The sequence below is a fragment of the Psittacula echo genome (genome assembly GCF_963264785.1).
Source record: "Psittacula echo genome assembly, chromosome: 6".
Taxonomy (NCBI): Eukaryota; Metazoa; Chordata; class Aves; order Psittaciformes; family Psittacidae; genus Psittacula; species Psittacula echo.
In genome coordinates, this window is record NC_137743.1 from 7,768,298 (window position 1) to 7,795,716 (window position 27,419).

Below are 27,419 nucleotides of genomic sequence, written 5' to 3' on the forward strand. Positions count from 1 at the left end.
CAATCCCAGTCTCGGAATGTTGTGGCATTGCTAAGTGGGTTTTGTTCTGTTGCTTTTTTGGACATCTATTACAATAAAGTTTTTTCATAGTCTAGAAATAGAGGATATCCAGCTCTTTCTCTAAATAGTTATAGCAATTCTGTTTCCTTGTCATTTAGGTCTCTAGCTATATGGGAAGGGGGAAATCCTACTTTTTGTTAGCCAGTTATGATCACATCAATTACATGGACAGAAAGCTGTAACACGAAGGTCCCTTCAAAGCCGAACCTTTCTATAATTCTATGAAAACTTAAAACCTTTGGCTTTTCATGAAGTATTTATAGAAGCTAAGTTGTAAAGCTGGATAGCATGGTGATTCCAATTTACAGCTAAAGCTCAGTGTCTAAATCATTCTTCACATATATTGGGAAGTGATCTTTATGTGTGTTGGGGGTGTGGGGGGAAATAATCTAAACTATTTTTCAAGTACAAACCAAATAGAGCTGGGTATTGATTTCTTTTTCAAAGTGAACTGTCAGCGTTGACTTAGTTGGTGTAAAGATCTTTTTTGGTTTAATAGTTGTGGCAATTTTTGTAAGTGATGAGCAGTACCAGTATGAAAACCTGGCTCCTAGGTGTGCTGTTGTCTTGGTGTTACTAATTAGATGTGACATTGAGCTGCTGTTTCACTGCCTGGCAGCAACTTGTGCCCTATAACCATAAACAAATTGATGTGATGTGATGCGTTCATCAAAATAACCAGAAATAGATGTATGGTTATGGAAATCTTCACTGGTTATATACTTGTGTGTGTATGCTGCAGTGTTTTGTCCAGAAGTTAATTGAAAACAGTCCAGTGTGGTTTGGCTGCCTTTCTATGTAGAGGAGGATTATTATACACAAAACCTTGGCCTCCTTACAGCAATTATTTGGAATAAGCGAGATATAAATCCTCATCTCTTCTGGCCTTGGTAATGTAGAATTTCAGGAGAAAAGTGATCTTCTGGTTTTACGAGGCAAAGGGTGGGGTTGGGGGGTTGTATGCAACAGCAACTTTGTTTTGATACAGTTGGATCTTCTGTTTCATCTCTGAAGAGCTGTTATGATGATGAATCTTTTTAATCTATCTGCTTTAGTTCCTTTGGGTTTAGCTAGTTCTGTGGGAATGCAGGAGTCTGAGAACTGATTGGGTCACGCAGAGTATTCAGGCTTGTGCTTTTCTTGAATAGCCGTCTATCCATTAATGTTAATGAGAAATGTAACAGTTGTCAAGAAGTTTGTGCAGTGCAGAAATAACAAATTACATTCAGTTAACTCATATGATATTTCAAATTGTATAATTACATTGGTTCTAGGTATGTGTGAGGTCCCTTTTGCTTTGACTGTCTTATCAGTAAGAGTGTAATTTATATTACCCAGAATTGTAATGGTTTGGTTGTGAGAGTATGGGTGTTTTACATATTTTTAGCAGATGCTTGTATAAATAACTGCTTAAATGTGCTGCATCTTTAATAAGTCAGATAACATTGCTTGATTTCCTCAGCTTGGGTACAAAGCCTAAGCTGATGATCCTGTTAGAGCTGAGGCTAGTGTAAAGGTTCAGCTAAGCTGCAGGGCTGGGGGGAGCTGAAAAGGCCAGTGCTGTGCCTGTGGCTTTGGTCTCCCTTGGAACTCCCACTGCTCCTGCGAGCACCAAGCTCTTAGAGGAGAGCTGCAGCAGGGCTTCTGCTCCCATCTCAGATCCAGGGCTTTGTCTGAAGTTTCCCAGGCAAAGAGTATTTATGAAGCTGCTGTTCATTTCAGAAGATGCACTGTACTCCAGATGTAGCTCTGCCATTAGTGTTGCTGTTGCTCTAAAGGAAACACTTCTGCTCCAGAATAAAATCAACCTCTAACTAATGGATTTATTCTTTCCATCAACATTTTTCCATCAGAAATGAAACTTTTAAGCCCTTTCAAATGTGACTTCTAAGTCCATTAGTGAGATCTAAGAGTTATGATTTATATGCATTAGAAAGTAGTATTATGTATTTTATTTCCATAGAAACTAGCATCTGTGGTGCATGTTACTGTAACTACAGTGGATAATAACTTTTCTTGGCAATATCCATGTCAGTAATCAGGTGGGTAATGCTGCTGGGTGTGATAGTCAAAATTGCCACAAAATTCTCTGTGGGGAGAAGAAAACTTCACCATGAATATTATTTCTGTTATAAAGAACTTTTACCTGATAGTCTACTATTTTTAATTTATTACATGAAGACTAATAGCAACAGGTTTATCGCTATTAATTAGGTACTTCCAAGAGAAATATGAGCCGTTACTAACTGGTTTAGAGTATATACTTGTATACCTTTTAAAGTACACACTTGAATGTCTTCCAGTTTATTTGCTTCCATCTCAGAGATGAACAAACCCCTGGGTTGACCTCTTGCATGAGTGCATGAATTCCTATGTTATCATTAATCTTTTGTCTGTAATTTGCATTGCAGCAATTCATAACAGATTTATACGAAGAAAACTATTAACTTGGTAAACTTTTTATTGGTTTGGTGTCACACATGGTATTATTAATGAACTTAATCTGCTTTTATTTAATATCCAGTTTCAGCAACCTTAGTTCAGTATTTGCTATTAAACTACCCGAGTGATTTAGGAAATATTTGAAAGATGACAGAGTCACGCTTAAGCAACATTAAAGGAAGTCTTTTTTTCTATCAAAGACATAAATAGTAATGTAAGATTTTTTTGAGAGGGGGAAAAAAAAATCAATTTTTCAATTTTTTTCAGGGACAAAGGAAATCATCACAGTTGGGTTTAATAAAGAGTAAAAAGATGGCAGTGAATAAGAGCACTTAGGGAAGAGCTACATTGCTGTTTGTACTAAATTGCTCCCTGTAGAAGAGCTCCACATAAAGCATTTTACCTGCTTCTGACACTTTCAAGTTAAGTGCAGGTTTTCTGCTTCTTTAACTCCTCCATTCAAGTCCTGTAATTGCTGTTTAGTAAGAATGCCGCAGCAATTCACGTAATTGCTGAACAGTTTACTTTTTGCATGTCACATAACCTGTTTCACCGTACAGTTGGAAGGTTCACTTGTTTTACTAGTAGCTTAGTCAAAGAGTACCAGAACATGTCAGAAGTATGGAGGAAAATAAGATGTAGCCCTGTGTTTTGTTCAATAACTAGCCTGTTCTGGATTTTGCTGCTGTCAAATGTTTTTGGTGCTCATCAGGCAGACATGCAGATGTTTAACTTCACTATGAATTGTCACATTTATTTCAGGCAAATAGCTCATGATGGTGAAGTTAGACATGTGTGCAACGTTTGCAGTATTATGCAGCCTTAATGAATGACTACTTAAGTATGATTTTGGTCCAAATTACCATTATATTTTGTAACTTTTTTTTGGTTTATGATATATATATAACAGAGAATAAATCTTGCTATATGAGATGACAAAAAGTAAGTATGCTTCCTCATAAAAGTAAAGAAAACTGCAACCTTCATTGGAGATAGTTGTGTCTCCCCGTTCATACAGCTGGAAAAACTAACAGCAAAAAGTCTTAGCATCCTACTTCTATTTTTTTTTCCACTGTTTTATTGTCATTTAAAAGCTGTTGTTCCTAATATTCCACAAAAGGCAAAGCTGGACTTTTCCAGACATTGCTAAGAAAGAAGAGGCAGTGAATCTACTGCTTCTGAGCCCTCTTCCTCTCTGTGACACATTTAGTGTACAGACTTTTTAATTTATAATTCTATTTGATTACTTCTATGGAAAAAGTGTGTCACACTTAAATTGTTTTGTTAATATTATTATTATTATTATTATTATTAATTTGAGTCGCTGAAATGTGACCTAACCATTAATGGGAGATTCTGTCCCTTAAAAGCTGCATCCAGTGTAGCTTGAAGAAAATTGTTTTGCTTAAAGATACTTGAAAGTGATTAAAACCAGTGGCAAACAGTTAAAAAATCTTAGACACTCAAAGCAACTGAAGGTAGGTCCATACTGCAGTACAGCATTTGATATACTTGAAATAACTTGGCAGTAACAACTTATCTGTACTAAGATTTAGTGCTGTCTTAACATCAAACTCAGAAAGGGCTAATCCATCTTGTGACATTGGAATACAAACTACCAGCTTTAAAGTCATCACGTACATACCAATGTTTTAGTCACAGGAGAGGCTAAGAACCACTTACTTACTGGCCACTTCCAGATGGCAGTAAATGTAACAAGTCTTTTGAAGGCAAAAGTGTTTCATGTGTGCCTTTGGGGGGGTTTGGGGTTGTTTGGTTTTGGTTTTTACTGTTCTTGGTGAAGGTCAGAAGAAGTAGGAAAGTGGTATCTGAGTCGTGTGCTGAGTAGCAGGACAGTAACCACAGTATTTTTCTGGAGCAGAGTTTTTTCACAACTTAATAGCACTGGACCTTTTAAAGAGCTTTAGGCCTCCAGTGTTTCTTAGCTTCTCTCTGAATGCTTTATTTTCTAGTGTTTGAATTTAAACTGTACCTTTTGGAACGGCTGAGTCATTCATCTGCATTAATCAGTGGTCAGAGCTCCCTTTGGGAAGTCAGTGGCAGTCACACTAAACTTGCAGAGACACTCGTGGTGGTGGGTGAATGCCTGAGTCAATCCATTGTATTAGAAATGGGTAATTTTCTGAAGTTCCTTTCAAGGAAACATGAAAAGTCCACAAGCAAATGATTTTAGTATCTGTTCAGTGACACCCAGAAAGGCACAAAGGTGTAGCCAGTCCCATAAAGCAATGTACAGTGCAAAGATCAGTAGTGCCATTGACACCTCATTTTCCAGTTAATAATCAGCGTTTTGGTTATGTATAGTCCAATCTGCAAGTATTTGCAGCTGATACAATATAGAACACACACACATATATATAAATAAATGCAGTAATTGCAAAACAGACATTACTGAATAAAACTACACAAGGTGCAGTATATAATTTCAGATATTGTGAATATTTGTACTAGAAAAATGGCGTGAATATTAATTCTCAAGATGATCTTGAGTGTTGGCTGATTGCTTTACTGATGAAGACATTTCCAGACAGAATGTGTTGTTCAGAGAGATTTCTGGTGTTAAAGATCACTGTAGAAAGGGAGACTTCGAGTGGGTAATAGGGCAAGTGGATGGCTGCTGAGGACAGCTATGGAAAAACCTTAGTAGAGTCACAGGGTTTCAGAGCAGGATAAGAGCAGCAGTGGGAGAAAGCTGAACAGCAGGTAAAGCAAAAAGCGAGTAATTAAAACTGTCTAAAATTAGAAGGATCAGCCTGGTCCAGAACCACACTGCAAACACTGCAGTGAGCATTGGCTAGAGACATGGATGTTTTAACCCTCAAACTAAGTGGTGTAGGATGGATTAAGAGAATGCAGTTATGCACCTAAATAAAATCTGGAATATCCCTCTGGAAACAGATTTCTGACAAAACATTCATGTTTTCCTTTTCACTGGAATTCTCTCATGTTTGCCATGAAGTTTTGTGGTATCTATTTACAATAAAAACTCATTCTGCAGCTATTGGCTTTTCCAAATTTATTCTGGTTTCACATGTTAAGTTTTTTTATTGTTTTATCAAATTTAGTCTTCTTTTTCTAAGCCAAATGGGCAGAAGAATCTCTTTTTGGCCATTGCTCAGTTGTGTGCAGCAGAAATTTTCCTTTTAATTTCTTACTGAAATTTTTCTTAGTACATATTTCAAAATAGTTAAATATATTTATAAATTACTTTGAATTAACAACCAACCTTCCCCCCCCCAGTATATCTAGAACAAATACATGTTCATTCAATATATGTGTTTAATACCTTTTGGCAAAATATTAAGAAATAGAGGGGGTGGGAAAGGACATAAATCAACTTGTTTGAAAGTATTTCAATCAATGTAAACCTGGGAATGGGGGAAAAAGACATGAAGATTTTCTACCAAGCATAATATTAAAGGTCTGTCTGTCTTTGGTGTGGAGGAGGCATCGCACAGCAAGAAAGAGTGTGTCAATTATTGTTACAGAAGTCTTGACACAGACTTCGGAACAGTTACAACTTTAGATTTTGGAACTTTATCTTCAATTACAGAAACAATAGAAGTCAAGTGTTTATTCAGGCAGTCTTAGGAAATGTTGTATGAATGGTTTGAAAAAGTAATCCACAAATGAGTAAACTAATTTCCAAGTTTGTCAGTGTGTTTTCTTGTATATATTGGTTTGTTAGAATACAGCACTGCCTTTAGCCGCAATGTATATGGATGTTTCAAGTAGCTGGTATATAATCTTTTGCGTTAATTACCTTTAGCGTTTTCTTAATAGAGGTTTGTAGAATAGAATCATATGTAATTAATTAATTTATTGTAATTAATGCCTGTTCCTATTGGGCAGGAAAATAAATATTACAAAGTCAATTTTCTATGAAGAGTTAATTTTGTACAGAAATTATTTCCTTTCTTTTCATTTTGTCATGTTGTATAATCTAGTTATTCTTCTAATACAGGTTTTTATTTTACTATATTTTTTATAATCTTCTATCAGCATGTTTTCACGTGTCTGAACCTGTTAAAGGAAATAGAAGGTAAATATAGAAAAGACATATGCCTCTGTTCAATTTTGGGTATCCAGTTCCTGGGTTTGTTCTTCTTGAGTCTGTATCTGGTTTTGCTGTGTATTTGAATGCATCCTTACCACAGAGTTGCTTGAGAAGCCAAGCCTATATAACAAGTTTATGAAGCAAATCTTTAATGGATTTCTGTGCAACTGTGTGAGTGCATGTGTGTATCAGTACGCTTACATATGTGTAAGACATAATAGCGAACACAGTTTATAATTGGTAATCAGTACATACTTTGTTGATTACCAAACTATTTAAATATCCCCAGAAGAAGGCTGCTTTCAGATGCTCAGAAAACTTTCTGCTCTTTCTGTTGTTGGGGGTCTTCAGCCTGGGAAATTGAAGTGTTTCTGTCATCATGGATTTTTTGGTCAAGGCCCACATCAGACACTCACTATTTGAGATCGTTTTCCTGATGGTTTCCCCAGAACACTTCAGGGGCTGTCCTGCTGCAGGGATGGGAGAGCTGGAGCAAAGGTTGGGAAAGGCTTGCGTTACTCTGGCCCTGTAGTTTTGGGCTTTGAGCCTGTGTCACAAAAGAATAAAAATATCTACTTCTTCTCTAAAACACAGATGGAAGTCCTCTCGGAACATTATAAATTCTTTTTTTCCTGTAAGTCTAGTATTACTAAGGAGTCTGTCATGAGGTTGGTGATACCTGGTTCCTTTCACTGTCTCTAACCCATATCAATAATCTAGCAGTCGCTTCACTGTGCAGGTCATATGACTGCATCCAATAATAGGGTTGAAAAAGGCAATAATGTTGAAGTCCATATTTTAAAGATACATGCCAAAACCCCTTTTTTAGTGTACAAGTATCTGAGTCTTCAGACTAGAGGAACTGCTTCCTACTTTTTGTACTTTAATGTTTTGGGGTTTTTTTCTTACATGAAATATTCCTTCCTTTCCTCTCAGCAGGCAGGGTTCTCTAGGAGAATGTAATACTTTGCAGGCATATTCATAGGTATTATCTCTTCTTTTTCCCCAAAGCACACTAGACTGTACCTTACAAGAATTCCCAAGATCCACTCTAATAACTCTGACAGGTTGGAAAAAATAAAGCTTTTATCTACAGTGCAGCACTGACATGGTGTCAATTTGTGGATACATAGAGTGTGCTGCATACCACTGATGGGGAATAAGAAATATTTGTAAAAACATTATTTAGTTGATGTAAAATCAATGAAATAATGTTTCTTACATGCCTGGGTGATCAAGCTTTTCTTTTGTTCAGAAGAGTGCAACATCCTTACTAAATTCTAATAAAGCTTTATTATGTTAATACTTACAAATAGCAAACATGGAATATTAGAGTAAAATTGAGCTTTCCAAAAAACAATTTCCTTTTTAGTTCCTGGAAATAAGTAATTTGGTTTTAAAGCAGAAATCTTATGTTCTGATTATTATGCTCTGGCTTAATTTTGTGACTCTTTGTTTTTGTATGCACCTAGTAGTTTTTAAAGTTTAGCTGGATGATGTTGCCCTAGTGTTGAGGTTGTACATACTTTTCCAGATGCTATAATCCCCATATTTATTAATGGACATTATTTATTACATCTTGTCTTAGAAAGTGCTGTATCTCATATTAACTTACATTGTAGTTATGAGACTACTGTATTACTGGTGACATTCATACCTCTGTATTCAAAAATAACCTAACTTCATAGGTAGTTAAGCAAGTAGTAAATGGCATTACATTTGTCTGTTGCCTATAACAGTGGTGTTTGTCATCCCTTTGGTTTTACAAATTCTTTCAGACTGACAATTTAATCAAGCATTTGAAGATTAAAGCTGCCTCCTCTGTTGATGGTCACGCAACTCTTTGGCCATTTAAATGGTATTAGCAAGTTATTAAACTGAGTGATCGCTGTAGCTGTGGAATTCAGGATCAGTATGTTAAAAAAGGTTGGAAAACCTGATTTTTTTCTCCTTGACATCTGCTAAGCTTTCAAAACAACAAGGCTGAGGTAAGGAAGGGCTGTGGGCCACAATGTAATTTTCTGCTGCATTGTGTTTCCAGAGCATACTTCCAGTATTGAACTGAGAGCAGTCGTGGGGTTATGCTCTGCAGTGGCTTATGCACTGACGCATATAAATGAACTAAAGCCTGTACTGTGAAATCGATGCTTATAGACTTTGTCCTGTAGAGTCAGGCATTCGTTGCCCCACATCAAAAAGTTTTATTAATTTTAAAGTGAATGGACATCTTGTGTCCTCTTCTGGGTTTTTTCTTCAATAATAAAACACTAAGGAAATCACTTCTTTTCATTTTTCCCTAAGACAGTCATTCCTGTTGCACAGGGATTTCATATCTTGTCTGGGGTTGGTTACCTTTAGAAAAATGCTACGTTTTCCAAGTTCTGTGACACAGTTTAACTCTTTCAATACAAATTACTCTGAATGTATGCCTTTCATTGTCAAGCAAGTAGTATTATCTGCTATGTCTTGCTCCTTATTTAACTACTAAGATCTGCAGGAACAGAGCTATTAATTAGATCAAAGTAAAACAGTCTTGCTTTAATATGGTTAAAATTTCCCTTTCTCCTAGGCACAGCTTTTAATTTTTTCCCCTTGCAGCAAGCTTCCTTGGTAATAAATGTCCTTTCATTATCAGCGATTTTCTTCTAACCTCTGTCTTTTATGTGATTTTTGCCCTTCTGTTGTTTCCATCCACAAACATCAGTAGATCTTTGGTTCTCCACATGTATTATCATTCTCCACATGTTTTATCGAGTTTTGATTTGAGGTAGAGGCAAAAAGGCATACAAAGGAACTATGCTGGGTATGCAGAGATGCTTGTTGGGGTGGGTGTTGGAGAGCTTGAAACTGCGTTTACCTGTGCTGCAGCCAGCATCTGAGATATTGTGGTATTACTTGGTGAATCGTTTGAGTTGCCAGAAAATAAAATCATCTGGTTTGGGTTGATAAATAAAACCAGTTTACTTCGTGAGAAAGCTTGTGACTGTGCCAGAGTTAATAAAAAGTTGAGATGAACTTTGCTTGCTATGTTCAAAGGCACTCTCCTTCCAGAAACAGCTTTCCATCAGATACTGCTGGAATATTGGAAGTCTCCTTGCCATCAGTGAGTCATACGCGTTGTAATCTGCGGTCGGTGTCCCTGCATGGGAGCCAAATGTTCAGAGGTACCTTAGTGTCTTTGGTCCCAGCTGTCCCTTTGTGCTTTTATGTGGTCTCGCCCTCTGGGAGGAGGGAAGGGTGAAATACTGGGAATCACCTCAGAGGGTTTCTAGTCTTTCACAATAGAGAATATTTTCACTGTTAAGTCATGCCTTATTGAGATCTGCTCAAAGAAATCCTTGGGTTCAAAGGAAGCTCAAGAGGATGAGGGTCCCTACTGACAAACTCTGTAAGAAAGAGCTTTTAGTAACATTTCTTTTTGTCCTTTTTACTTCTGATTATGCCCTTTCCCTGTGTCGGCTCATCACACGGTTTGCCATGACTGCCAGTATTAGCGGTGGCTAGAGGTCATTGCTGCCTTTCTTCAAAATGCAAGGTACCCCAGTACCAGCTCTCATTTTCACGATGACATGTGCTTGCAAATAAGGCTTGCTGCTTGCTGAAGGAAGGGTCTTTACAAATCACTTCTTTGTGGCACTCTTTGAATGGATGAGAAAATAGATGGTAAAAGAAAGTAGATTTGCACAAGGTAACTCCTGTGAAAGTGTTATAATGGCCAACTTCCTTCAGGACTTGTACGTTTTTCTGATCTACTCAGTGATTGATTGCACAAGAGTTACCTCATGTTAGAGACAGTCTTACAGCAATGTTTCTTTTGCAGTGATGCAGAGCTAGCAGACTATCCGTCTTGGATGAGCCTGGACTTTAAAACATCTTGTCTTATTAATTAACTCCAGTTCTGGGCATTAAGATCCAGAACTATTTCAGAAGAAACTATGATCAAAAGGGATATGTCCCTAAAGGAGTGTAATTAAATGGCCAGAATAGCTTAGTGTTATGAGGAAAACTACCCTGTTTAGGTTTTCTTTTCCTCCATCGTTCTATCTAAGCATGCATTTATTTCCTGAAATTCTCTCAGCAAAGAGCTTCATACTTTTGTTAGTGAAATAACAAAAATTTAAGGAAAAAAAGTTGTTATAGTTTGTTTTTCAGTCCTTTGTAATATTCATGTTTATCAGCATTCCTTAAGTGGGAGTTTACTGTCTGATCTTCATTGTGATAGTTTCGTCACCTATACAAACACAAGGGTTTGGAAATAGTTTTCTACCCTTAATCACTTAAAGCAAGATTTTCAATGGAACCATCGTAGAACAATTGAGATTTGAGTACTTGGACTCTGAGGCAAATCTGAGAAATAATGGTCTCCTCATTGTTTGATAACAATATACAGTGCTTTATGGCGTAGGGGAATGATTTTTAGAAGGAGGCTTTTTTGTTGCATGTTTCCGTGCCACCACAGCAAATTCATGTCATCTGTGGTTTTGACAGGTCAAATATTAAACTAGTGTTGTTTTGAAATTGCAGTAATTGTTCATATTGTTTCCATACAGCACATGCAACAGTTGTGAATTGCTAACTCAAAGCTGTATTATATATGAAGGTCTACAGCAGAACAGATTTGTATTTTTTACTGAAGTTTTGCTATTCTTGCAGAGGTGTTTCTCATTTTTTTGTTGTTTCTTATTGCTTAAGAAGTTTTTATTTATTTTATTATGGGAACTGCCATACAGCCAAGGAGAGAGTCCTGAAGTAATCCACTTCATCTGTGGAAATCCATTGTACAAAACTAAGCAAACGAACATATCCTCAAAAAAGGAGGATCAACTCCAGACAGTTCAAACATGGACAGTTAAATAGCAACAGTTAAAGAGCAACAAAGTAAATGCAGAAGGATGGAGGGGAAGACTGTCTGCCTAAACTCAGTAAACTGAAACCAAATAGAACATTTCCTGTGGAGGTTTTCTGCAAACAGAATCTGTGTCTCTGTTCTTGGGGATCAGAAAAGCAAATTAAACTTCTGTCCTTGAAGCTGAAACAGACTATGAGTTCCCCTTTCAAACAGACAGAATATACATTGGTGGAATGGTAGCGGACAGTCATTTGAAGAGTCCAGAAAGAAGGTGCTTTGGGGAGTAGGGGTAAAATATATTTTAAGATTCATGAAGGACAGTTTATAGTAAGAAGAAAGTTGCCAAAGGGTCACACATTGAGGTGTGTAAACAATTGACCACTACCTAGATATATATTCTTCAGTAGGGACTTCCAAATTGTAAGAGGTTGGTGCATGAGTGTGCGATGAAACTCTGCTACGGAGGTTGCACCTCAGTCATTTGTATGGGTTAATTTTTCTTTTTAAAATAATGAGATATTTGAGATTATAGAGTTAAAATTTATCTTGTATTTATCTTGCAGAAAGGGTTCTGAGCCTTTAAAGAAACTTCAGGGTTATTGCTAATTTAAATTTGTTCTAAATATGCTTTAACAATGTGTAAGTTCATAATAATTTTCTCATTCCAAGCACCTTTTTGGATTTACTACTAAAGAGCTACTCATAGTAACTGGCTTTACAATGCCAATGTGGTATGTTCAAAGAGATGGATTGTACAGTGCTGCTTTTAATAAAACTAATTCCCAATAAAATGGATGATTAGGTTGTGTAGCTTTGTTAGGACTGTGGCTTTTTGTGAAGATGAGATGTTTACAAGGCCGTTTTTACAAGGGCATATAGGGATGGGGCAGGGGGGAATGGCTTTAAACTGACAGAGGAGAGATTTAGATTAGATATTAAGAAGAAATCCTTCCCTGAGAGGATGGTGAGGCACTGGCACAGGGTGCCCAGAGAAGCTGTGGCTCCCCAGTCACTGGCAGTGTTCAAGGCCAGGTTGGACAGGGCTTGGAGCAACCTGCTCTAGTGGAAGGTGTCCCTGCCCATGGCTGGGGGCTGGAACTGGGTGAGCTTTAAGGTCCTTTCTGACCCAGATCATTCTATGATTCTACATATTGCCTTTCCTGCTGATTTGTATTTACATGGGTTATTTCTGTAGTGTTATTAATTGTATATAAACTATTTCTCCAAAGATGAAAATTAGATTGGATAATGGTTAATCCATTACATGAGAATCTGTTTAATGAAGTTGGTGCATGTCCTAATGTAACTTTTTTAATAGTATCAGTTGTATAATTTTATTTGAACAATTGTTAGTAACATGTATCCTTGCAGACAACTCAGTCAACATAACTTCTTTCTCTCTAGGCAGAACTAGTGAAAGGGACTCTGCAAAGTATTGGACTTACGCTCCGCTTTGTGCAGTCCAAGGATGATGATACAGGGCACGTTGTCATTGAAACTGTGACTCCAAACTCACCGGCTGCAGCTGCTGATCTACAGAGGGGAGACAGACTTCTAGCCATTGGCAGTGAGTAATGTCAGCTTTCAATATAAGGGTTGTCTTGCAAACTGGGAGGACGTGTCTGCATACAGTTCAGTGAGACTGCCTTTCTCAACAGTTAGCTGTTATGAGTGCCAGGCATAACTTTATGGCCACTTAAGGTTATCGTTCATTTGATTCATTTTCTTCCATACTTACTCTTTACTACTTGAAAGTCAGAATAAAGCTGAATAAACATACCTTAACTGCTCTAATAGAGATGCTGTGAGGTTCTCTAGTTACTTTCTTCCAGTGATGTTATAAAATGTGCTTAGCTAAAAACAAAACCATGACGTGTACATCCCAGGCCTGCATGCTCAGCTTTGAACCTAAAGGTAGCAGAGTATGGAACAAATAGTGCAAACACACTTTTGACTAGCAGAGTAATTGTCTGAAATTATCAAAATTACCCGAGCAGATCTGCTGAATATTTGATAGTACTTTTATACTTTTAGTATCAATTTTTGGACATGCAGGAGCCTAAGTATTATTTAGAAATCTACTCTGAAGTTCTGTTTGAAGACTTTAGCCAAATTGTAGATTGCAGATAGGTGCTGCATTGAGGCAAAAAGTTACTTTAGCAGGGGAGTGCACTGTGGGTTGTTGAGGTTTTGTTGGTTTTTGGGGGTTTTGTTATTTTTTTAAAGAAAGATTCTGTTGATATCCTTGGGCATTATGAAGTAGATTGATACTATTTTATATTTTACAACTTCAAATTAGACCATCTCCAGATATTGACTGAATGCTTCTGGTTTATATGGACCCTGTCACCAACAGAGAACTAGATCATAGTCATAAACCATAACCAAAACCAGATACTGGCAATGTTACTGCTTTAAACTTGAGAATTGGAGGGGACCTACAGAACATGGCAGTGGGCTGCAGGACAAATAAACCATTAACAAGAACAGTGCCTAATCCACTTAGTGGAAGAGGCAGATAGAAACCCTGTTTGTGATCATTAAGAAATAATGCAGTGTTTTCTACTGGATGTTGTGGGACTAAATAAAAGGTTATGGTCATTGGCAGAGAAAGAAATGCAAAATGAACTGTGTAATGGTGAGTTATACATAGTATCCCAGATATCTCTGCATGTGACAGCAGACAGATTTATTCTCCAGACATTAACTGTATAAATCAGAGGTGAAGTAATTTTATATTTGATTCTGCTAAGTGATGAAGATGCTATAGAAGAGTTAGTGTGAAGATAGATGAAGATAGAACTTCATACACTTATGATATGTACTACCTAAAACTCTCTGCTAGCATAGTTGCATTATTTTTTCATATTATTTTTTATGTGAGAGGTTTTATACACCAGAGCTTAAGCACTACGATGGGTTACTGTGATTAGATACTGCCTAAATCCCCATTGCGTTACTCCAGTGGTTTAAAATGGCTTTGAATTGCTTCAAACAGGCAGTTGATGATTGTTCTAGAACAAGGGAAAAGTAATTTTTACATGACCCCCTGCATGGCTTTATTTGCACTATCTGCTCAGTAAGAAATCTTAGCTTGCATGTAATTTCCTGAATCTTACCATAGGCTGGAGATACTGTCAAATGGCTCTGGGAGTTCTCATGAGGAAGATGATTCAGTTCACTGTTCTGCATTACTGCGAATGTAACATCATGCCTATATTGTGTTAACATATTGGAATGATTTTCTTTGTTAGCCTGCTTCTGTTATAATTAAAACTGTATTTAAAGATACTCATCTCTTTTGAATCCTTCTTGAAGTGCCTGCTGCTGAGAAGTGCAAACTTACAGCAAGATCAAGGTTAAAAATAAAATATATAAATATTATTTATATATAAAAATATAATTATTTTATATAATTATATATTTATATATTAATCTATAAATATATAAATTTTTATATAAATATTTTTATAAAATATAATTATTTATAATTATTTATTATAAAATAAATATATAAATAAAAAATCAACATTACTGTAAGATCACAACATTAATGACAAACAGCAAACTGGAGTATTTATATGTTTTCCAGTTCCTGAAATAATATATTTGTATGAATAAAATGGAAAGGATCAGCCTCTTACATTTCAGTTGAGCTCTTCTGTGGTAATTGACTTCTGTTGTTGAGCAACAGAATTATTACCACTGTTAAAGATCTAAATGTTTATTAGCTATTTTTTGCCGTTTAGACTGTTATCATAATTAAAATTTAACAATTTTTCTCTTTTTTTTTTTTAATAGGTGTTAAAATCACATCAACTGTCCAAGTGTTGAAGCTCATTAGACAGGCGGGGGATAGAGTTTTAATCTTTTATGAAAGGCCTGTTGGGTGTAATCAGCACGGTTCAGCACTGCAGGATGGATTTGGTCAACTGGAAGACACTGCTTTCTTGACACAGACAGAAGATGACCAAGCTAGTATATCAGTTGATGTTGATAATAGAGATTTTGATTCAGAATTTGAGGACTTAGCTTGTGAATCACCTGAGCAAAAAGAAGATCTGCCAACAACTCTGAGTCCCAAACGTTCAGTAGTAGTACTTGCTACTAAAACCCATGGAACTATATCTCCGATTCTGAATCGAAAGCTGTATTTAGGAAGTCAGGCAACATCAAAAACACAACAAAAAGATGGAAATAAATTGGCAGTACCCAAAATTATTGAGGGTTCAGATACATCACAGCAATTAGGAAAACAATCGCAAGGATCTGGTACTAAGCCTCCTGTGCCACCAAGGCCACAAAGTAAGTCTGTTGTGCCTACCAGTGAAAATCCAAATTTGTTAGAACCTGGAGGTGTATCTTCTGAAAAACCAGAGAAGCCACCTCCATCCACAAATAATGGAGATAAATGTGCGGAGAAGGTAGTAAAGAATAATGATCAAATAGAAGACCCAGCAATATCAAAAGTAATACCAACACCAAAACAAGATGCATTAAAAGATGGACTTTCAGAAAATTCGCGTAGCTACAAAGATAGTGGAGATGATCATCAAACATGGGAATCACCAGAAATTCCTTATAAAATCCGACAAGGCCGATGGCCAAAGACGAGAGCATCCACCTGTCTGTTTGAAGTAGAAGGATACCATAGGTACCTTAATATTGCACTGTGGTGCAGAGACCCTTTCAAAGCAGGTGGTTTTATCTGCTTAGGATATGCAAGTATAAGACTTGAAGAAATTGCTTTAGATTGTCTAGCTACATCCTCAATGGAATATATTAGAACATTTAAACTGAATGCTCCTGCGCCTAAAGCTACAGTCACTAGAACAGCGTTGCGGAATTTGACAAACCATAAGGGATTCAATGAAAAATTTTGTTATGGCGATGTAACTTTACAATTCAAATACTTAATAGAAGGTGAAATAGACGATTCAAATGTTCTCCCGGAGAAAGAAATTGAATGTCAAATGGAAGAAGAAGCTCGTGCATGTCAGAAGGAGGATCCTTACTTGGGACAGATTGTTTTTACGGAGAGCAAACATAACTTTCAGGATACTCAGTTTCAGAATCCAACTTGGTGTGATTACTGCAAAAAGAAAGTATGGACTAAAGCAGCTTCGCAGTGCATGCTCTGTGCTTACGTTTGCCATAAAAAATGTCTAGAAAAATGTCTAACTGAGACACCCTTCTGTGTAGCAGCTGACAAGCGACTTGATCAAACTGCGGGAGTTTGTAGAGCAGAAGGACAGGAAACTCCCCAAGCTGCATCCTCTCGTGTTGATGCAGAATCTAAATCTGTTACCAGAACTACAGGTTTGACCAGGCATATCATCAATACAAGCACCCGCTTCTTAAACCTTCGGCAAGTCCCCAAGGCTCGCCTTTCTGAGCAAGGAGCAGAGGTGGTTGAACCTTCGCCAAAGCACACGCCAACCACTTCTGATAATGAAAGTAGTGATACTGAAATCAGTGGACCAAGCAGTCCTTCAAAACGTGCATCGAGTACTGGGATAAAGTTGGTCCGAAAGGAGGGTGGTCTAGATGACAGCGTCTTCATTGCTGTTAAAGAAATTGGACGTGATCTGTATAGAAGCTTACCCACAGAGGAGCGTTCCCAGAAACTAGAATTTATGTTGGATAAGCTGCAGAATGAAATAGACCAGGAGCTAGAAAATAACAACTCCCTTGTTAAAGAAGAAAAAGAGACAACGGATGCAAGGAAAAAAGCCCTGATTTCTGCTGCACTGGCTAAGTCAGGTGAAAGACTGCAGGCCCTGACACTGCTGATGATCCACTACAGAGCAGGCATTGAGGATATAGAGTTTTTGGAGAGCATGTCCTTAGACCGGCAGTCCAAAACCATGACTAAAGATTCAGAGGAGCCCAGTGTAGCAGAAGAAATGGATAATGAAGATGTCAGTCTGATGGAGGCCCCAACAATCAACATCATATCAGAAGAATCAGTTGATCCACCTGAATCAGTAGACTGATATTTACATATTTATCCTGAGAAGGAATGGACTAAAAGAATACTTTGCACTTCATTTACAAACACACACAAAGGAAATTAAAACACTGGTATAATGTACGTGTCCTGCTTCTCCACAGTTACTTGCCTGTGTAAGAGTACAGCTAATAATGGTTCTTCTCCAGCTACAGCACCATCATTTTTATTACACTGGCTGGGTACAATTACATTTTGGGGTTTCTATTGGAAATTTATTTTTAATAACTTATTTTTATTTTTTCTAATTACACAACCTTGCCATTTCACAAGAAGGTGTATGGTGTCCTTAATGGATTACTCGCCCTCTCTACCCTCCCACCCTCTCCCCTTTTTGTTTTGAGTCAGTGTTTTCAGCAGGAAGCTGGCAGGATTTTCAGTACATTGAGTTTTCCTTGTATGATGAAAAAATACAAGCTTGTTGCATGCCTAAGCTGATGACTAACACAGAAGTCACTGAGGGACCAGGCTTTAAAATGTTGATCACAGTTTTATGGTATGTCTGTCTACTAAATAGTTGTTTATTTTTTTGCCAAACATGTCATGAAAGCAAACAAAGGGTCTTTCATTTTATCTGTTATTAGTATTTACTGATGTTACTGTTGCATATCATTTGTTTTCCATATTTTTGTTAAACACAAGAACTTTTCATAGTTTTTAATTAATATGAAATACAGTAATGCTAATCCTCCTTAGAACTTTGGGCTGTTGTATCCTGATTGAGTACTGCTAGATATCAAAGTACATACCAGTATCTTGGAATAATTTAATTGGGAATATCTTTGAGATAAGAGGCTGGTTGCCTTGCAGAACAAAATGACATGTTTAAGTAGTGCTGTACTATCAGATAAGCTGCTAAAGGAAAACTGTTCTTGACAAGAGTTGGAGGTTTCATTGCATTCTATAAAAAAGAATGTGATGACAGTTTAAGTGATTTAAAACCAAAATATTTTGCTGCAGACTATCATTTTGGTAAGCTTAAGGTACAAAATACTTCACAAAATAGCTAAAGATGTTCTCTCAACACTTTTGAGTATCATCATAGTGGTCAGTGGCATTCAGCTTCTCAGACAGAAGAGACAGTCTGAGCAGAAGGGTGACCTTTGTCAGAAAAATGTCCTATAGTGTATATAACGTTTTATTTGAGTCCAGATACGTGTGTCCAGTAGAGATGATGACAAATGTCAGTCAGCTGCTTTTGAAAAGAACTATCTGGTCTTGTGCTATGTGTAAACTGTGGATCTTAGCATCACCTGGCTAAGGCCATTGTTCTTATTTATTTCCTGTCTTTGTTTCATCTTCTGTGTATAGAAATGCAGTGTGAAATATCATCTTTATTTTAGGTACTGTGTTAGGAACTGGTATCGTTATCACTGGTACCATGGTGGTAGGAAAGAAAAATGCCTTTGTGGAAATGGCGTTAAATCTAAGGTGGTAAAATAACTCATTTAAATTTTCAGGCAGTCTGTAATGTTTCTCTCCGTTAAATTTGCTTCTCAGTTTATTTTCTGATGGGCAAAACTAAGAAGCAATGGTTTTTACCGATGGCAAAGCATACTCAGACTTCTAAACAAAATGGTTACTTCCACTCATGCAACTACTTGCACTTCTTTGTGAGTTCTGGGCAGTTGATATTTACTTAATTGATGTATGGAAAACACTATCCATGCTAAAACAGGCATGTGACACACTTCTGGAATTAAGCTTCAGCAAATAATCGCACAAAATTAGCTTCCCTGATTGACTAAAAGTTATTTAACCTATACTTGCTTGAGATGCATATTAAGACTTCCCCACTCAGTTTTCTCAGCGGCTTACGATTGGTGGTAATCTGCATTTAATCTCCATCAGTGTTTGCTCTTATGGACTACTATAGAGCTTTTCAAATATATATCCAAGTACTTCATTTAAACCCTGGTACACACGAAGGAGCTGTGAAAACAATGCAAATGCTGATTTCAAAAACACATTTGTGGGTTTAGATTGACTTGTGTAATGCAGTGGGTAAGAAAAGCTGGATATAGTTTTCCTCCTATAGTACTGCTAACGATGATTGTAAGAGAGAAATTAAACGTAGTGCAATATTTTTAAATATGCCGAATGGGAAGAGGGCAAAATAGTTGTATTTTAGTGATAAGAAGGAAAACATACAATTCCTATCTGGCATTAATTACAATATACGGTGAATCTCAAGGGGGAAATTGTAATACTACATTCCTGATGTAATCCTTGCTTCATGCTTGACTGTAAATAGCTGAAAATAAAAGAATACCACGGAAAACAAGAATATCTTGACTTAATGATATCTGAATAGGTGGCAGCTACACACATTTGCAGAAGATCTGCCTAATATGATTTTGTTGGCTATTATTTTATCATGAGAATAAGCTTTAATAAAATAGTTTTGCTAAATTATCAACTACTTTGCATTGTGTTAATATTTTTTGTTAAATATTGGTATTGCAGTAGTTTTATCACCTAAAGCCACTACTTAAAGGAAAGCTCTTTGGGAGTAAACCACACATTTTGCAGTAAATAGAACTGCTGGTATGTGGATTAATTGGGCTTTTATGTATTCTTTCTATATGAGTACACGTTTATTTTTGTTTTCCACAGTTTAATAATAGATTTCTTGCAAAATAGTGATTCCAGTTGATTCATTGTCGAGCTAGAGGATCTTATAAAACGCTAGGGTTACTGGTGGGGGATTTCTAAGACCTCCAAGCACTGCACAGATAACAATGCAGTACTGGTGAGAGTGACTACAACTAGAGTAACATTGCACGGGGGGAAACTGTCCAAGAAAATTTCTTCTGACTTGCCCTGTCCTTCAGAAATGTTAATAGATAATAACTAAACAAATCCTCACTGTTTACTAGCTCATTTTTTATCTAATCACCTTTTCCGTATAATTCACTATCCTTGGGACTTTTTTCCTCACATTTGAAATAAAATGCATGGAAGTTTACAGCTGCAGGGGAAGACTGAATAGTGAGAGGAAATGAACTAAGTGACCTTATCACACACAAATTAAATATATATATAAGATAGAACGCAAATTACTCCAGGACAGAATGGAGGTTTTTGTATATTTTCTGTGACTTAGTTTTTTCCTGACTAAAAATGTTTGATTGCTTATTCCTTCAAAAATCCCAAATGTAAAACACCTGCTAAATATCTATTTTAGGGGCATAGAGAGCCCAAACTGAAGTGTCTGTGCAGTCCTTAATTCTGTCTTCCTCTAACTTTTGTGGGAGCAGGAGCAGGGAGGAACCAGACCGATCTCCCTGGGTCTGCTGAGCAAACCATAATAAGGCACCTTGTTTTGTGTTGCAGATTAGTGTGAAGTCTTGCTTAATTTTGATGTGCTTTAAAGTGCAAAAATCAAGCCATGAAGTAAACCATTCTATTCTTCTTTTTAACACATATAATTTGCTATGTTTGCATTACGCTTGTGAGTTTTAGCAGTAAATTGGTTAACATCCTAATTTCTTTCCCAGATGATTATATGATAATTTAGAATTCTAACATGGCCATATTAGTTTCAGATTTAATGGATTAACAACTTTATGTTGACCAAAAGAGTTTAGTAAAGCTAAATAAAATAATTTCTCTTGGGCCAAAGTATCATAGAATCATAGAATGGTTTGGGCTGGAAGGGACCTTGAAGATCATCCTGTATCAAAATGATCTACATTAAAATCTGAACCTTAATACTCCTCTGTCTGCACAATTGATACTTACTCAGTGGAGGTGAAGTATTCAGTATATGACAGTCTTAGTTTGTGCTGTATTAATGTCTGTCTCCAAACACCAATCAGCCTTGAAGGAAGGATTTCCATCTGTTACATATTCAAAGGAATGCAATTGAAAATATACCACTACAACAATCTCTAAGTGGGTTTATCAGATCAACATAGAATGTAACGCTTGGCCTTTCATGCTGTTTAAGCCTCTTAATGTTATTTTCTCAGAATCTTCACCCTTATTTAAAGAACACAGACGGGTATTCCCTCTACTACACATTTTGGGCTTATCTGTTTCCCAAAAGTCACATCTCAGCCCAGCAGCCACATGACAGACTGATTTTGGAAGCTGTTGTGGTTACTTAAGTTGCATCTGTTTATGGCCTGGAGTGAAAATACTTGTCCTGAGTTACAAATGGACTAGACCTGAAATATTTGTCAGCTTTCCCCCATCCCAGTATACAGTCAAACACACTGCATAAGGCAAATCATGAGGGGAATTCTTCCCTTGTTTAATTGTTTTTACTTTATTACAATAGATCATGAGCTTCTTTCAGATAACTTTATTTTAATGCAGTCTGAATGTGTAATTATTGACAAAGCAATACTTGGAAGTTTGATCCACTATGTTTTTTGTATTTTCTGACCATAGATAGTATATGTGCTTTACAAAACTATATGTAAACATAGTATCTATGCTGTAGTACATAAACCATCTGCAATTACATGAAAGAAGGCACATAAAGATTTTAGTTTTACGAATTAAAAGATACACCACAGTTGATAAGGACATTGGGACTGTTTTAAGATGCTTTCTTTCAAAGCCTGGTTCTTCTCAGAACTGCCTGACACAGTTCTTTGCCTGTATTAGACTGTCCCCAAATGGTAAGAGATACTGTCAACAAACTGATCATTTCTTTTTAGCAAAGTTGGTACTTAAATTCATTTTAGAACATAAATATATATTGAATTTCCACATGTATATGCAGATGCATGTAAAATAGTTCTTTTTTTGAACTTCTTAAGTTACAAGCCTACTTTTGGTGCATACTAAGACTAAATATAGTGTGATGATGCAGCTTTTCTTGAGTAGTCACTTAAGATGCACCTAAACTAAAGTTGAGATATGTTAAAAGTAAAGCTTTCAAAAGACAGAAATATAAGAAGTGTTTTCATGCTGTTCTTACTCCCTTTAAGGGAAAGGAACAGTGCACATTCATACCTACTTGTTCACCCAGTGTTGTGTGGTTTAGAGGCTTTGTATTGCACGACTGGTTAACTAATTAAAACTTCACTCAATAGTACTGACTAATAGCAATACACTCACCTGTTTAAAATACTGGTTTCCTTAACATTCCATGAATGGTTATGGGAGAGCTCATTTAAACTGGCAAAGAAGTGCCTTTTGGTTACATACATATATATATATATATATATAAAGTTATGACCTAAAATTGATGAAAAAAGCAATCATGATGTCCACACTCTGAATTCCAGCCTTCACCTCTCACTGTAATTACAAGGGTATGATTTAAAAGGGTACAACGTGAATGGGTTTTCCTTGAGCTTTGCTTTTTTTTTTCTGCCTTTCCAGTCAGTAGGAAAGACCGGAGCTCCTGACAGTAGCTTATGACTCCAAATAAAATATGAAATATTGAAATGAGTTGACTTTAAAAACCAGCTAAAATTCACATTTATACAGATCTATACTACACAATTAATAAAAATATGCTATTCAATAACATTAAATAAAATAAAGATTAACACTCTACAAATCCTCTATAAAAAGCGTCCCCAGTCCCCCCCATAAGGCGGTTAGCAGTCTGCTTTACAACCATGGGCGATGAATAATACACCTTTGGTTTTTTTGACCATTTCACTATTAAATGGACAGTACAACTGAAACCTATTTCTGGATGAGATGTTTCACATGAAACACTGCATTTTGTACACCAAAATATGTTATATGGCTTTTCATGTTATTCATCACTTTCATATTCTTCTTCTTCATCACCTGTGGGGTACGACTGGATGTTGTTCTGTGTGTACATTTTTGTTTTCACAGGACAGTTGTGATCCATTAGTATGGCCTAAAAGAAAACAAAAGTGGGAATATTAGCATTTCTGTGTAGCGCCCAGCTGAGGGCCGCAGCTGACCCCACTGGGATTCACCTCTGCTCCCTGAAAGTAGAGCCCAAACTGATTTCAGTTTGAATAAATCAGGTCCTTAGGCTGGTGTGAGGTGGGATCTTGGTCCTAAAGACATCACTAGCAAATTTGTTACTGCACTGACCAGTATTTCTGCCCATGTATTAAATAGAAATATATCGACTTGCTCTCCACTTACAGTAATTTACCTCTTCTATGATAGAATTGCAGTTCGGGTTAGAAGGGACCTTAAAGCTCATCCAGTTCCAGCCCCCCGCCATGGGCAGGGACACCTTCCACTAGAGCAGGTTGCTCCAAGCCCCTGTGTCCAACCTGGCCTTGAACACTGCCAGGGATGGGGCAGCCACAGCTTCTCTGGGCACCCTGTGCCAGCGCCTCAGCACCCTCACAGGGAAGAACTAATCTAAATTCTATGCTTAATCTCCATTTATTAAAGGCTGGATGAATGAGCAAGAGGAGTCCTACTGCCTCAAGCTGTTTCATTAATTACAGAAAGAGCACAAAGTAGGGAACCTTCCTTTTGACTCTTCAAACCCTGAAGAAATGGCACATCAGGTGTCACTTTGCACTTAAAGCTATGGTGGGGAGGCAGACCCTGGAACGTGTTTGAGCCAAGGGGGAGAGAAATCCTGTCCATTCGGTGATTACCATGTTATAAGAGAAGCTCTGTCTGTGACAAGGGAAGCACATGATAAACTTCCTATCTCTAGCAAACAACAGCAGCTGTTTTATTCCTATTCCTCAGCCTGAGTCAATGTAAAAATAATAAAGAAAAAAAATCAGTGCAGTCTGCAAAGGTCACGACAAGGGATTAACTGGAATCTCTGGGATTCTGCAGTCCAAATATGTGCAAAACAAAAGGTCTCTGGCCTCATGTACACCACTACTTCAGGAAAACCCATTTTTCCACCTTCTGTTCTGCTCTTGCTGGTACAAAGAGCATAAGCAGCATCCACAGCAGGTTCTGTTCTCACCTTGCAGAGATGTGGTGCTGCATATTAAGGCTACAGCCGCACAACATTACATTTTCTATACAACAACCAGCAACTACATTTTGGGCCCAAAACAACCTTTTTCAGCAAGTGCAAGGACAGAGCACTGGGTGGACTAGACCCACAGGTGTTGCAGCAAAGACTGGCACTTGTTTCCCAGGATTTTTCCAGCCCTGGAATCAGAACAGGGATTGTTCTGCCTCCTGACTGCACTGCCTTGTAATTCCTTTGGGAGCTTCTCATCTTCTTGCTGAGCATAGAAAACATAGTGAGCAAAGCAATGGATCCCCTCCTGCAGTAAAAAGGCTTTTGAACCTGATCTGGTATAAATCTATAGAACAGCAAGTCTTGCACCAGTGAGTAGGAGAGCAGACAAAGGGCATTATAAGAAAGGGCAAATTGAGCTATAGAAATGGGAAAGGAAGGGAGAGATTAGAACAGTATAGGAAAGGAAATGAAGGAAAAGGGCCGCCAAAACCAAAAGCAGGAATCTTTTTGGGGGTGTGACAGTCTGAGCAAGCAGTGAGAAGGGAAGGAGTGAAAGGTTCCTACATAAAAGTAGCCATTAATTTGTAAGGGCAGGTGATCTGCATGGAGGAAGAAGGAGAAGTAAAGCATATGATGCAGAATACACTGTAGAGGACCATGGAAAGAAAGAGGTTAAGGTACACAAAGGAGTAAAAGAAAATTGGTCAATGCAATTCTGGCACTTCAAGGAAAACAAAAGTGCATTTTATACTGACTCCATCACGGTGTGTGCTGCTGCAGATCAGTGTCTGCTGCAGCCTGGTTTGTGATAATCTAATTTGGGACTTTGCAACATGTAATTAATAAAAAGCTTTCCTTTATACATGTTGGACATAAAAAGAAGGGGGAGTTCATTCCAAGGACAATGCATGAGGGTGCAATAAAGTGTGCTGGTCCCATCTTGGGGAAGTTAGAGACAAAGAAGCAGACACAAGTTATTTTCTTTCATGAAAATAAAGCAAACCCCAAACCAACCATGTTACACTTACCATTTTCTCCTCTTTGGCAGGTGGGCTTCGAAGGAAAAAACACAGGGGAGCGAAGAGGATATCCACAATCCCTATAATCGTCATGAGCCATGGAAAGCCGATGGCCTTTGCAATGGCACCGCCAGCAGAGGAACCTTGTATAAATAAAACCCCTTTTCTGAGGATCCCTCAGACACAACATTTGCAGCAGTCACTTTAAGCAACAGTGATTTTATACACAAAACTCCTGCTTTACAAATTGGTTTGAGGAATGTAGAGACATGCTTGTAATTATAACATAAACCTTTCCCGGCTGGCTTTGTACTTCGTTGAAGAAGAGATGCTCTTGTGGTATTTGTACCACGCACTCAAGAAGGCAGCAGGGAGTTATTCCCCTCTCAGACTGTTGAGAGCACAGCTGTGGTGGTAGTTTTAACTGTTCCAAAGGATATCCTATTTGCATTCAGTGCCTGAGACCTTCAAGCTTCTTACAGCTAATGAAGCTGAGCACGACATTGTGGCATAGGAGAACAGATGCCAAACACAGTTCCCCCTGCTTTGATTTCTTATAGAATATAAGAGCCCTTGCTCATAAAGCCTGTGAATGCCACTGGGATTCACACCTGGCATCACAGCATATTCCCTCTTCTTAAATGTGCATTGTAGGCAGGAAAAGGTTGGACTTACCTATGGCAAAGCCCATGCAGAAGGCAACATCAGCTATTGCATACACGCTGCCATAGACTGATACGTGACGCAGATCTACAAGGTAACCCATAATTGGCATCATGGAAGAATCCACCATTCCTGGTCAGGAGGGAAGGAAAAACACTTCAGGAAAATACTGCCTTTTTTTTTTTTCCCCCTTTTAAATGTTTTGGCCAAATCTGTGCTACAAAGGGATGCAAAAGCAACTAAAAGATGCTTATTCTTCAATAAGCAGAAAGATGTGTGTAAAAGTAGACTGTATTATCCATGTTTTTTATGGTCTTTACTGTGTCTGAGGTCATGTATGGACATGCATAGACACGTATGGACATGCATAGACATGTACATGTGGCACATGTACAAATCTGCTGACCAGCCAAGCACTAAAACCCAAGCCAGGTCCCCTTCAGCCTGTGTGCTCCAGCATAAGCAGAGCTCACACATAACACTTGAAGGCTTGGGAATTCTTAGTTGATAAACACAAATTTAAGCCTGTTTTTCCTTTCTTTTTTAATATGAAAATATCTCTATAAATTCTCTTCCACAACAGGGAAGTCTGTGGGTTTCGGGCAGTGCATGGCTTCATTTCTGAAAACCATATATACATTCATGGACATTCATTTGAAAGGTCTGTGTAGGCTGATGGAGCAATTCTGGGCACACTTCAGAATCCAGCTTAACAGCAGCCTGGTTTAAACTGTCCTTTAATCCTTCTTGCTCTACCTACCAGTTTGGGCTACAGCTCAGGCTCACTATTGTCTGATCACAATGGCAACAAACCAATTTCCCATGTAGCATCATCTAAAATCAAGTTTACGCAAAAAACAGACTGTAAGAAGTCATTGTAATTTTTCTTACCAATGGCAAATCCAACTCCAAAGTTTGGTGCTATGAGCCCGTAAACGTTTTTAGCAAATGGTACCTATAAAGGAAATGTAGGCAGTTAATTATGTCACACTGCACATGCTAATGGGCTAGTTTTCTTCTTCTAAGATATATTCTCCAAGTAGTTATGGCACCCTTAGCATGGATGTGAGAGTCAGAGTCTGATCCTTGCTCTGGGCTACCATTTCAGACAGCTGTGCCATTAAACCACTGACACACTTACTATTAGGAACAACACTAATACTACTCACTACTCACACACTGTTAAGTGACAGCTCAAAAGAAAAAAGATCACCTTCTTTCAGAGCCATTCTTCCTTAAAATAATTGAAGCACTGAAATTTGAAAGCACTCAAAACCGTGATCTGGAACCTATTAACCACACATTGTTTAATAACATATCAAAAGCAAAATCTCATAGGGAAAGCACACATTTGAAGATGAACACAGGAATGCTTAGATGGTTTGAAAGATACATGATCGTCT

At 37.6% G+C, this 27,419-nt stretch overlaps 2 protein-coding genes across 3 annotated transcripts in view; one reads left to right on the plus strand and one right to left on the minus strand.

Moving 5' to 3' along the window:
- Window positions 1-25,474, plus strand: part of PDZD8 (PDZ domain containing 8) — a 67,625-nt gene extending 42,151 nt beyond the window's left edge. The window contains exons 4-6 of one of the 2 annotated variants that reach the window (XR_013957151.1): window positions 12,834-12,996; window positions 15,231-17,520; window positions 25,383-25,474. Coding sequence is in view for 1 of the 2 variants with exons in the window: in XM_080620624.1 (XP_080476750.1) it covers window positions 12,834-12,996; window positions 15,231-17,425 (2,358 nt within the window). In the remaining variant the exon portion in view is untranslated. Of the gene's footprint in view, window positions 1-12,833; window positions 12,997-15,230; window positions 19,823-25,382 lie in introns of those variants that run through there. The other variant, XM_080620624.1, reaches the window with a different exon arrangement.
- The window catches only part of SLC18A2 (solute carrier family 18 member A2), a 29,110-nt gene continuing 23,346 nt past the window's right edge, over window positions 21,656-27,419 (minus strand). The window contains exons 13-16 of the mRNA XM_080620625.1: window positions 26,908-26,971; window positions 26,029-26,148; window positions 25,363-25,496; window positions 21,656-23,275 (exon numbers count right to left, since the gene is read on the minus strand). Coding sequence (XP_080476751.1) covers window positions 23,165-23,275; window positions 25,363-25,496; window positions 26,029-26,148; window positions 26,908-26,971 — 429 coding nt within the window. The 3' untranslated portion in view covers window positions 21,656-23,164. The remainder of the gene's footprint in view (window positions 23,276-25,362; window positions 25,497-26,028; window positions 26,149-26,907; window positions 26,972-27,419) is intronic.